The sequence below is a fragment of the Monodon monoceros genome, unplaced genomic scaffold (assembly GCF_005190385.1).
Source record: "Monodon monoceros isolate NGI ecotype Baffin Bay Population unplaced genomic scaffold, NGI_Narwhal_1 Super_Scaffold_21, whole genome shotgun sequence".
Lineage (NCBI taxonomy): Eukaryota > Metazoa > Chordata > Mammalia > Artiodactyla > Monodontidae > Monodon > Monodon monoceros.
In genome coordinates, this window is record NW_021703778.1 from 111,575,845 (window position 1) to 111,588,765 (window position 12,921).

The 12,921-nt window shown below is 37.7% G+C and overlaps 1 protein-coding gene across 10 annotated transcripts in view; it reads right to left on the bottom strand.

Moving 5' to 3' along the window:
• RALGAPA1 (Ral GTPase activating protein catalytic alpha subunit 1) overlaps positions 1 to 12,921 on the bottom strand; it is a 228,295-nt gene that overhangs the window by 59,555 nt on the left and 155,819 nt on the right. For all 10 annotated transcript variants that reach the window (XM_029237182.1, XM_029237176.1, XM_029237181.1 and 7 more), the window contains one exon: positions 12,075 to 12,146. In XM_029237182.1, the coding sequence (XP_029093015.1) occupies positions 12,075 to 12,146 (72 nt within the window). The remainder of the gene's footprint in view (positions 1 to 12,074; positions 12,147 to 12,921) is intronic.

Below are 12,921 nucleotides of genomic sequence, written 5' to 3' on the forward strand. Positions count from 1 at the left end.
TAAAGGGGGTCAAAGGGTACAAATTTCCAGCTATAGGATGAAAAAGTTCGGGGGTGTAATGTACATTACAGTTACTATAGTTAACAATACTGTATTGTATATTTGAAAGTTGCTATGAATGGATTTTTACAGTTCTCACGACAAAAATTGTAACTAAGTGAAGTGATGATGTAGTAACTAACGTTGTGGTAATCATTTTGCAATATATAAAAATCATTATGTTTAAACCTTAAACTTACACAATGTTATATGTCAATTATATCTCAATACAGCTAGAGGTCAAAAAAAATGTTGAAGGGATGACATGGGAATACAGAAATTAATTATATATATAAAAAAAAGAAAAAGAAAAGCCCTATAAAACTGAGAAAAGGAAAGTAGTAGAGAATTATGACACCATGTATGAATCTCTACTAAGTATCTTTTTTTTTAACATCTTTATTGGGGTACAACTGCTTTACAATGGTGTGTTAGTTTCTGCTCTATAACAAAGTGAATCAGTTATATATATACATATGTTCCCATATGTCCTCCCTCTTGCGTCTCCCTCCCTCCCACTCTCCCTATCCCACCCCTCCAGGCTGTCACAAAGCACCGAGCTAATATCCCTGTGCCATGCGGCAGCTTCCCACTAGCTATCTACCTTACTACATTTGTTAGTGTGTGTATGTCCATGACTCTCTCTCGCCCTGTCAAAGCTCACCCTTCCCCCTCCCCATATCCTCAAGTCCGTTCTCCAGTAGGTCTGCGTCTCTATTCCCGTCCCACCCCTAGGTTCTTCATGACATCCTTTTTTTACTTAAATTCCATATATATGTGTTAGCATACGGTATTTGTCTTTTTCTTTCTGACTTACTTCACTCTGTACGACAGACTCTAGGTCTATCCATCTCATTACAAATAACTCAATTTCGTTTCTTTTTAAGGCTAAGTAATATTCCATTGTATATATGTGCCACATCTTCTTTATCCATTCATCTGATGATGGGCACTTAGGTTGTTTCCATCTCCGCGCTATTGTAAATAGAGCTGCAATGAACATTCTGGTACATGACTGTTTTTGAATTTTGGTTTTCTCAGGGTATATGCCCAGTAGTGGGATTGCTGGGTCATATGGTAATTCTATTTGTAGTTTTTTAAGGAACCTCCATACTGTTCTCCATAGTGGCTGAACCAATTCACATTCCCACCAGCAGTGCAAGAGTGTTCCCTTTTCTCCACACCCTCTCCAGCATTTATTGTTTCTAGATTTTTTGATGATGGCCATTCTGACTGGTGTGAGATGATATCTCATTGTAGTTTTGATTTGCATTTCTCTAATGATTAATGATGTTGAGCATTCTTTCATGTGTTTGTTGGCATTCTGTATATCTTCTTTGGAGAAATGTCTATTTAGGTCTTCTGCCCATTTTTGGATTGGGTTGTTTCTTTTTTTGTTATTGAGCTGCATGAGCTGCTTGTAAATTTTGGAGATTAATCCTTTGTCAGTTGCTTCATTTGCAAATATTTTCTCCCATTCTGAGGGTTGTCTTTTGGTCTTGTTTATGGTTTCCTTTGCTGTGCAAAAGCTTTGAAGTTTCATTAGGTCCCATTTGTTTATTTTTGTTTTTATTTCCATTACTCTAGGAGGTGGGTCAGAAAGGATCTTGCTGTGATTTATGTCATAGAGTGTCCTGCCTATGTTTTCCTCTAAGAGTTTGATAGTTTCTGGCCTTGCATTTAGGTCTTTAATCCATTTTGAGCTTATTTTTGTGTATGGTGTTAGGGAGTGATCTAATCTCATACTTCTACATGTACCTGTCCAGTTTTCCCAGCACCATTTATTGAAGAGGCTGTCCTTTCTCCACTGTACATTCCTGCCACCTTTATCAAAGATAAGGTGTCCATATGTGCGTGGGTTTATCTCTGGGCTTTCTATCCTGTTCCATTGATCTATCTTTCTGTTTTTGTGCCAGTACCATACTGTCTTGATTACTGTAGCTTTGTAGTATAGTCTGAAGTCAGGGAGCCTGATTCCTCCAGCTCCTTTTTTCGTTCTCAAGATTGCTTTGGCTATTCGGGGTCTTTTGTGTTTCCATACAAATTGCAAAATATTTTGTTCTAGCTCTGTGAAAAATGCCAGTGGTAGTTTGATAGGGATTGCATTGAATCTGTAGATTGCTTTGGGTAGTAGAGTCATTTTCACAATGTTGATTCTTCCCATCCAAGAACATGGTATATCTCTCCATCTATTTGTATCATCTTTAATTTCTTTCATCAGTGTCTTATAATTTTCTGCATACAGGTCTTTTGTCTCCTTAGGTAGGTTTATTCCTAGATATTTTATCCTTTTTGTTGCAATGGTAAATGGGAGTGTTTTCTTAATTTCACTTTCAGATTTTTCATCATTAGTATATAGGAATGCCAGAGATTTCTGTGCATTAATTTTGTATCCTGCTACTTTACCAAATTCATTGATTAGCTCTAGTAGTTTTCTGGTAGCATCTTTAGGATTCTCTATATATAGTATCATGTCATCTGCAAACAGTGACAGCTTTACTTCTTCTTTTCCGATTTGGATTCCTTTTATTTCCTTTTCTTCTCTGATTGCTGTGGCTAAAACTTCCAAAACTATGTTGAATAAGAGTGGTGAGAGTGGGCAACCTTGTCTTGTTCCTGATCTTAGTGGAAATGCTTTCAGTTTTTCACCATTGAGGATGATGTTTGCTGTGGGCTTGTCATATATGGCCTTTATTATGTTGAGGAAAGTTCCCTCGAGGCCTACTTTCTGCAGGGTTTTTATCATAAATAGGTGTTGAATTTTGTCGAAAGATTTCTCTGCATCTATTGAGATGATCATATGGTTTTTCTCCTTCAGTTTGTTAATATGGTTTATCACATTGATAGATTTACGTATATTGAAGAATCCTTGCATTCCTGGAATACACCCCACTTGATCATGGTGTATGATCCTTTTAATGTGCTGTTCGATTCTGTTTGCTAGTATTTTGTTGAGGATTTTTGCATCTATGTTCATCAGTGATATTGGCCTGTAGTTTTCTCTTTGTGACATCCTTGTCTGGTTTTGGTATCAAGGTGATGGTGGCATCGTGGAATGAGTTTGGGAGTGTTCCTCCCTCTGCTCTATTTTGGAAGAGTTTGAGAAGGACAGGTGTTAACTCTTCTCTAAACGTTTGATAGAATTCACCTGTGAAGCCATCGGGTCCTGGGCTTTTGTTTGTTGGAAGATTTTTAATCACAGTTTCAATTTCAGTGCTTGTGATTGGTCTGTTCATATATTCTATTTCTTCCTGATTCAGTCTTGGTTGTGCATTTCTAAGAATTTGTCCATTTCTTCCAGATTGTCCATTTTATTGGCATAGAGTTGCTTGTAGTAATCTCATGATTTTTTTTATTTCTGCAGTGTCAGTTGTTACTTCTTTTTCATTTCTAATTCTATTGATTTGAGCCTTCTCCCTTTTTTTCTTGATGAGTCTGGCTAGTGGTTTATCTATTTTGTTTATCTTCTCAAAGAACCAGCTTTTAGTTTTATTGATCTCTGCTATCGTTTCCTTCATTTCTTTTTCATTTATTTCTGATCTGATTTTTATGATTTCTTTCCTTCTGCTAGCTTTGGGGTTTTTTTGTTCTTCTTTCTCTAATTGCTTGAGGTGCAAGGTTAGGTTGTTTATTCGAGATGTTTCCTGCTTCTTAAGGTGGGCTTGTATTGCTATAAACTTCCCCCTTAGAACTGCTTTTGCTGCATCCCATAGGTTTTGGGTCGTTGTGTCTCCACTATCATTTGTTTCTAGGTATTTTTTTATTTCCTCTTTGATTTCTTCAGTGATCACTTCATTATTAAGTAGTGTATTGTTTAGCCTCCATGTGTTTGTATTTTTTACAGATATTTTCCTGTAATTGATATCTAGTCTCATGGTGTTGTGGTCAGAAAAGATACTTGATACAATTTCAATTTTCTTAAATTTACCAAGGCTTGATTTGTGACCCAAGATATGATCTATGCTGGAGAATGTTCCATGAGCACTTGAGAAAAATGTGTATTCTGTTGTTTTTGGATGGAGTGTCCTATAAATATCAATTAAGTCCATCTTGTTTAATGTATCATTTAAAGCTTGTGTTTCCTTATTTATTTTCATTTTGGATGATCTGTCCATGGGTGAAAGTGGGGTGTTAAAGTCCCCTACTATGAATGTGTTACTCTCGATCTCCCCTTTTATGGCTGTTAGTATTTGCCTTATGTACTGAGGTGCTCCTATGTTGTGTGCATAAATATTTACAATTGTTATATCTTCTTGCTGGATCAATCCCTTGATTATTATGTAGTGTCCTTCTTTGTCTCTTTTAATAGTCCTTATTTTAAAGTCTCTTTTGTCTGATATGAGAATTGCTACTCCAGCTTTCTTTTGGTTTCCATTTGCATGGAATATCTTTTTCCATCCCCTTACTTTCAGTCTGTATGTGTCTCTAGGTCTGAAGTGGGTCTCTTGTAGACAGCATATATAAGGGTCTTGTTTTTGTATCCATTCAGCCAATCTGTGTCTTTTGGTGGGAGCATTTAGTCCATTTACATTTAAGGTAATTATCGATATGTATGTTCCTATTCCCATTTTCTAAATTGTTTTGGGTTCGTTATTATAGGTCTTTTCCTTCTCTTGTGTTTCTTGTCTAGAGAAGTTCCTTTAGCATTTGTTGTAAAGCTGGTTTGGTGGTGCTGAACTCTCTCAGCTTTTGCTTGTCTGCCAAGTTTTAATTTCTCCATCAAATCTGAATGAGATCCTTGCTGGGTAGAGTAATCTTGCTTGCAGGTTTTTCTCCTCCATCACTTTAAATATGTCCTGCCACTCCCTTCTGGCTTGTAGGGTTTCTGCTGAGAGATCAGCTGTTAACCTTATGGGGATTCCCTTGTGTGTTATTTGTTGTTTTTCCCTTGCTGCTTTTAATATGCTTTCTTTGTATTTAATTTTTGACAGTTTGATTAATATGTGTCTTGGCGTATTTCTCCTTGTATTTATCCTGTATGGGACTCTCTGTGCTTCCTGGACTTGATTAACTATTTCCTTTCCCATATTAGGGAAGTTTTCAACTATAATCTCTTCAAATATTTTCTCAGTCCCTTCCTTTTTCTCTTCTTCTTCTGGAACACCTATAATTCGAATGTTGGTGCGTTTAATGTTGTCCCAGAGGTCTCTGAGACTGTCCTCAGTTCTTTTCATTCTTTTTTCTTTATTCTGCTCTGCAGTAGTTATTTCCACTACTTTATCTTCCAGGTCACGTATCCGTTCTTCTGCCTCAGTTATTCTGCTATTGATCCCTTCTAGAGTATTTTTAATTTCATTTATTGCGTTGTTCATCGTTGCTTGTTTCATCTTTATTTCTTCTAGATCCTTTTTAACTGTTTCTTGCATGTTGTCCATTCTATTTCCAAGGTTTAGGATCATCCTTACTATCGTTATTCTGAATTCTTTTTCAGGTAGACTGCCTATTTCCTCCTCATTTGTTAGGTCTGGTGCATTTTTATCTTGCTCCTTCATCTGCTGTGTGTTTTTCTGTCTTCTCATTTTGCTTATCTTACTGTGTTTGGAGTCTCCTTTTTGCAGGCTGCAGGTTTGTAGTTCCCGTTGTTTTTGATGTCTGTCTCCAGTGGCTAAGGTTGTTTCAGTGGGTTGTGTAGGCTTCCTGGTGGAGGGGACTAGTGCCTGTGTTGTGGTGGATGAGGCTGGATCTTGTGTCTCTAGTGGGCAGGTTCACGTCTGGTGGTGTGTTTTGGGGTGTCTGTGGCCTTATTATGATTTTAGGCCGCCTCTCTGCTAATGGGTGGGGTTGTGTTCCCGTTTTGCTAGTTGTTTGGTATAGGTTGTCCAGCACTGTAGCTTGCTGGTCGTTGAGTGAAGCTGGGTGCTGGTGTTAAGATGGAGGTCTCTGGGAGATTTCCGCCGTTTAATATTATGTGGAGCTGGGAGGTCTCTTGTTGACCAGTGACCTGAAGTTGGCTCTCCTACCTCAGAGGCAGAGCCCTGACTCCTGGCTGGAGCACCAAGAGCCTTTCATCCACACGGCTCAGAATAAAAGGGAGAAAAAGTAGAGAGAATTAGTAGAAGCATGAGGAAAGAAAGAAGGAAAGGAGGAAAGGAAGGAAGGAAGAAAGAAGCAAAGAAGGAAATAAAGGAGGGAGGGAGGAAGGAAGGAGGGAAAGAAGGAAAAAAGACAGAAAGAAAGAAGATACAGCAAAAATAAAATAAAGTATAATATAGTTATTGAATTTAAAAATATTTAGAAAAAAAAAAAGGGACGGATAGAACCTTAGGACAAATGTTGGAAGCAAAGCTATACAGAGAAAATCTTACACAGAAGCATACACATACACCCTCACAAAAAGAGGTAAAGGGGGAAAAATCATAAATCTTGCTCTCAGAGACCACCTCCTCAATTTGGGGTGATTCGTTGTCTAAAGGAGGGAAGGAAGGAAGGAAAGAAAGAAAGAAAGAACGAAGGTAAAGTATAATAAAGTTATTACAATTAAAATTAATTATTAAGAAAAAAATTTTTAAAAAAAAACCATGGACGGATAGAGCCCTAGGACAAATGGTGGAAGCAAGACTATACAGACAAGATCTCACACAGAAGCATACACGTACCCATTCACAAAAAGAGGAAAAGGGGAAAAAATCATAGATCTCGCTCCTAAAGTCCACCTCTTCAATTTGGGATCATTCCTTGTCTATTCAGGTATTCCACAGATGCAGGGTATATCAAGTTGATTGTGGAGCTTTAATCTGCTGCTTCTGAGGCTGCTGGGAGAGATTTCCCTTTCTCTTCTTTGTTCTCACAGCTCACAGGAGCTCAGCTTTGGATTTGGCCCTGCCTCTGCGTGTAGGTTGCCTGTTTTTTGCTCAGACAGGACGGGGTTAAAGGAGCCGCTGATTCGGGGGCTCCGGCTCACTCAGGCCGGGGGTGGGGGGGGAGGGAGGGGCACTGCGTGCGGGGCGGGCCTGCGGCGTCAGAGGCGGCGTGACGTTGCGGCAGAGGCCGGCGTGACGTTGCTCAAGCCTGAGTCGCGCCGTGCATTCTCCTGGGGAAGTTGTCCCTGGATCCCGGGAACCTGGCAGTGGCGGGCTGCAGAGGCTCCGCGGAAGAGGGGTGTGGAGAGTGACCTGTGCTCGCACACAGGCCCCTTGGTGGCGGCAGCAGCAGCCTTAGCGTCTCCCGCCCGTCTCTGGGGTTCGCGCTTTTAGCCGCGGCTCGCGCCCGTCTCTGGGGTTCACGCTTTTAGCTGCGGCTCGCGCCCGTCTCTGGAGTTCCTTTAAGCAGCGCTCTTAAACCCTTCTCCTCGCGCACCAGGAAACAAAGAGGGAAGAAAAAGTCTCTTGCCTCTTCGGCAGGTGCAGACTTTTCCCCGGACTTCCTCCCGGCTAGCCGTGGTGCACTAATCCCTTCAGGCTATGTTCAAGCCGCCAACCCCAGTCCTCTTCCTGCGCTCCGTCCGAAACCGAAACCCGAGCCTCAGCTCGCAGCCCCGCCCGCCCCGGCGGGTGAGCAGACAAGCCTCTCGGGCTGGTGAGTGCCAGTCGGCACCGATCCTCTGTGCGGGAATCTCCCCGCTTTGCCCTCCGCACCCGTCGCTGTGCACTCCTCCGCGGTGCCGAAGCTCCCCCCTCCGCCTCCCGCAGTCTCCGCCCGCGAAGGGGCTTCCTAGTGTGTGGGAACTTTTCCTCCTTCACAGCTCCCTCCCACTGGTGCAGGTGCCGTCCTTATTCTTTTGTCTCTGTTTTTTCTTTTTTTCTTTTGCCCTACCCAGGTACGTGGGGAGTTTCTTGCCTTTTGGGAGGTCTGAGATCTTCTGCCAGCCTTCAGTAGGTGTTCTGTAGGAGTTGTTCCACGTGTAGATGTATTTCTGGTGTATCCGTGGGGAGGAAGGCGATCTCCACGTCTTACTCTTCCGCCATGTTCAAGCCGTCCTCTCTACTAAGTATCTTTTGAAATCTCAGTGAAATTGAGTTTCGTAAAAAAAAAAAAAAGCCCTGAAATTGACCTAAGAGGTAAAAGAAAAACTGAAAAGACTAATAATGATGAAACAAATGGAAATAATTCGAAATTCTACTAATTCTTCCAAATTTTCAAATAGATAATATTCATTTTATGAATCTGGCTGTAATGTTAATTTTGAAAACATTAGAACAAGCAAAAAATTAACTATAAAATATTCTAATAGATGAACCATGCCCTAATTAAAAATGAAATTCTAATAAATTTAACCCAACGGGAAGTCAAAGGATCCAGTAAGGTTTATCCCAAGAATGCAAGAATTATTTAATATTAGCAGTCTAGTTAATATACATCAACTAGTTAAGAAAGCAAAAGCTGAATATAAAAATATATAAAAACCTGAATAGATGCTGAAAAGGATTCTGATAACATTTACCTTTCTTTATGAAATCTGCTAGAAAACAGGCTACCTTCTCAGAATGATAAAAATGATCTATTTCAAACGTAACAACCAATATTTTACTTAAGTATGAAACAGAAGAGTCATTTCCATTAAAAGCAGAAAAGACAAGGATGACCACTCTTCCTATAACTATTTAACACTGTAGTGCCAGTTTTAGTCAGTACAATCAGACATGATGATATAAGAAAATAATGGCATAACTTTTCAAAAGGAGATGACTTGCAGAAAACGATTATATAACTAAGCGACTCCTAAGAGTGAGACAACTATAAAATGTTTAAAATCAACAAGAGAGGGACTTCCCTGGTGGCGCAGTGGTTAAGAATCTGCCTGCCAGAGATCAGCTCAGTTCTTTGTGACCATGTAGAGGGGTGGGATAGGGAGGATGTGAGGGAGACGCAAGAGGGAGGAGATATGGGGACATATGTATACGTATAGTGATGCACTCTGTTATAAAGCAGAGACTAACACACCATTGTAATTATACTCCAATAAAGATGTTTAAAAAAAGGGGGGGAAAAGAAAAAAGAAAAAAAAAGAGAAATAAGACTTAAAATTGAAATAATAAAATTAGTATATTTAATCGAACAAAAGAAAGAATCTGCCTGTCAATGCAGGGGACACGGGTTCGAGCTTTGGTCCACGAAGATCCCACATGCCATGGAGCAACTAAGCCCATGCGCCACAACTACTGAAGTCTGTGCACCTAGAGCCCGTGCTCCGCAACAAGAGAAGCCACTGCAATGAGAAGCCCGTGCACCGCAAGGAAGACTAGACCAACTCGCCACAACTAGAGAAAGCCTGCGCACAGCAACAAAGACCCAATGCAGCCAAAAATAAATAAATAAATTTATTAAAAAAAAAAAAACAACGAGAGAATTCATTAAAGTACTTGGATACAAAATATAATGGGGGGAAGATTCTACTCATAATAGCAACACAAAAGTAAAACACCCCTAAAGGTAATGTCTGGGTATCAGAATAAATAAAAAACACTCCATGATTGTGAATGTTTATTCTTCCCATAGGAAAGTTTTATTGCAAATCAAATCAAAATAGCAATGGGATTTCTTTTTCTGGAAAACAACAGCATAATTCTAATCAATAACATGTTTCTGGAAGACAAAACAGGCGAGAACATCTAAGAAAAGAAGAATGTGTGTGGGTGAGGTGAGGAAGAAGACTGAGCCTATCAGATACTAAATTATAAAGCTACAATAAATTAAACAGTAACATCTCCACAAAATTGATAGACCAATCAATAGAAATGAACAGATAGCTTTGAAACAGCTTAATATTTGATAAAAACAATATCACATCAATGGAAAAGATATGGATTATTTAACAAATGATAGAAATAGACTATTTTCCAACATTCAAGGTGGTTCCATTTCTCATTCCATAAATCAAAATGCATTCCAGAAGGAATAAAGAATTAAATATAAAATAATTACCACTCTAACCAAATACTTAAAAATCTAGAAGGAAATGTAACAATGTTTAATTGATTTCAAGATAGAACTCTCTAAGCACAGCAAACAATTGAAGAAATTAAAAACAAAAAGATTGAGAGATATAATTACTACATAAAAATGGGTTGTTAAACAACCTGAAGTTGTTGAAAACTGAAAGCCAAACGACAAACTAGGAGAACTCCCACAATAAATACAAAAGTTAATCCTTAACACATACACGTACGTAAAAGAGCTCTTACAATTAAGAAAAATTCCTAAATAGAAAAACAGAAAAAGGACACTAAGAGAGAATTTAGAAATTTTTTACAAATATATGAAAAATATTAACTTCACTAGTAATTAAAAACTATAAATTAACGAGATACCATGATTTGCCCCTCAAATTATAAAGGTTAAGAAAATGTCATCAATATCTTTTGCTGGACAGGCTGAAGTTATACAACATTGGTAGGATTAGAAATCAGTACTTAATGGAAAGCAATTTTATATATGGCCTGAAATAAGTCCTTATGCTTTGACCTAATAATTCTATTTCTAGGAATCTATTCTAGGGCAAAAAATTAAAAACAACTCAAATGGCCAAAAATCATAGAACTTGGTGCCATAGAATTTTTTTTGAAGAATATCAAAATGGCTGAGAAAATGCTAATATAGAGTTTTTTAAAAGACATAACTTACTATACCTTACTATGATTCCAGTTTTGTAAAACAAACAAAAATCATACATATGTCTATCAAAAAGAAAGACTGAAAATATATAAAGAAATGCTAACAAGTCTTATGAATAACAATAGTTTTATTTTTCTGTTTTCTATAATCAAAGAAATTATACATTATTTAAACAAATTATTCTGAGAAAAGCTAAAAACAACAAAAACCAGTTAGGAATGACAGGAAATGAATAAAAAATTATATTTTTCTATAAATTTGGTAGTAAAAGGCATGAAAGGGATGTACTATAGCTTGAAAGGATAGTAACTGAGGAAGTTTTGTTTTGTTTTGTTTTAAAGGCAGATAACAAACATGCTTATGGTAAGAGAAGTAAGTAGAAATACAAGATAAAGAAGGGATAACTTTTTGAAGATCCTACAGCAGGCTGAGAAAGTAGGAAGCAGAAGTATATAAAGAAAAAAAGGCTTTTCTGATGCGGAAAGTGAGCAAGAGAAGATGGCTCAATACAGAAAATTTTAAAAGACGAAGATGTAAGGCCTATTTGTTTTGATGTGGGAAAGGTCTGAATCATCTTCACTTTGCATTCCTGTAGAATAGTGATGGCAGGGTGAATGGCTTGTTACAAACTAGTTTCCCAATTGTCAGAATCACTGGATTTAATTAATGAACATATGTGACTAACCTGTGTTAAAATGTGAATGTGTGGAGGAAGAAGAAAGGTTAAGAACTACTGTTCTAGCAGATTGTCTTTCACATAGGTCAAACCTTTGAAGTGAATTCTTACGAGGTTAGAGTAGAGATGACCTTTTGACTATAATGCTAGGCTTGAGGAACAAAGAAGTGGTTTATAACAATTACTCTGAGAAGTAAAGTAAAAGTGAACAAGGGATAAAAAATTTGCCAAACAGCAGAGATGGCATTGTTGAAGTAAAGGTGCATGAATATACAGTAACTCTCTATATCACACTGGTTTGATAATTTTCTCTAGTAATATACTGCTGCCCAGGAGTAGAGAAAGCAGTCATTAGGAATGATTCTAATTAGAGAACTGGTTATGGAAATATATATATACACACACACATATATATGTGTGCATATATATACTTAAGCAGAAGAACAGTTTTGAGGGTGCAAGATAAGGCATTTTAAAAATGGTTGACAATATGTGAGTTTGCTGAACAGAAAGGTAAGTGGAATCAGCTGGGTGGACAAACTGACTGTGGGAACAGGAAAAGCAAAAAACTGAAGACAAAAGTATAAAACACCAGTCGAGTGTTTATTATTTATAAACAATCCAAAGATACCAAACATTTAAATGCAGCTGTACGTTTTTCTAAAAATGGTATTTCTAAGGTATATATAAATGAAAAACAGTTTCTGCTCAGAAAGTTATAATTCAACAATACAGTATTTTTCACACACGAACAGAGAAATAGCTGACAGGTGACAGAGATAAACCTGAAAATTTCCCAACAACTTACCACTGTCTTGAGTCCAAGTTCCTAAGTTCTCTAAGTAGTTTTTCATTTTTCTTCAGGAGATGAAAGCTCCTCCTAAATAGAGAGATTTATAAACATTTTCATCACATTTGCAGTGAATGACATGACAGTTCTGGAAATACTTTCCAGTCTACTCATGCAACTCTTATACTTTTCTTGCCTTTTCATACTTCTAACACAAAGGAGAACAGACCCTAAAAAAAATGTAAAGAATATATGTCATTATTTCTACCCAGGCCCTCATACATTTCTGCTAGTGGATCATAATCTACTGGCCACTTAAATGTTTCCTTGCAGATGCTGTGAGTTTCCCAAACTCATATTCAGGAAAATGGATAAAAATACTTATAGGTTCCTTCTCAAGAGTTTCATAAAAATATGTGAGAAAGTTGTTCCTCATGAGAAATAAAATATTCACAAAATCTAAATCATTACCAAATAAGGATGTGTAATCCAGATGGAATTTGTTTTTTTTCTTGTTTTACATTATATGTATTTTTCTACACTACAAAGCAGTGTGTAAATTTTACCAAATACATTACATAGGTGCTAAATTATGTATAAATTATATTCATGAAATCAATGCTTGCTGTGGTAAAATATAGTTTCCCATCTTTAATTTTTCTCAAGAGACAATGTATGGACCATTCTACAGCAAAAGAGAGTAGAATGAATTTATATTAGTGGCAATTACCTGTATGTGGACATACCATAAGGCAAATTGTTTTCCTGATATAACATGGCTTTCCCATAAGGCAGAGGATACGCCCTTCTAATAAATGGAAGGGTTTAAACCAAGTAAGATTATAAACACTAGGTAAGCAAGTAG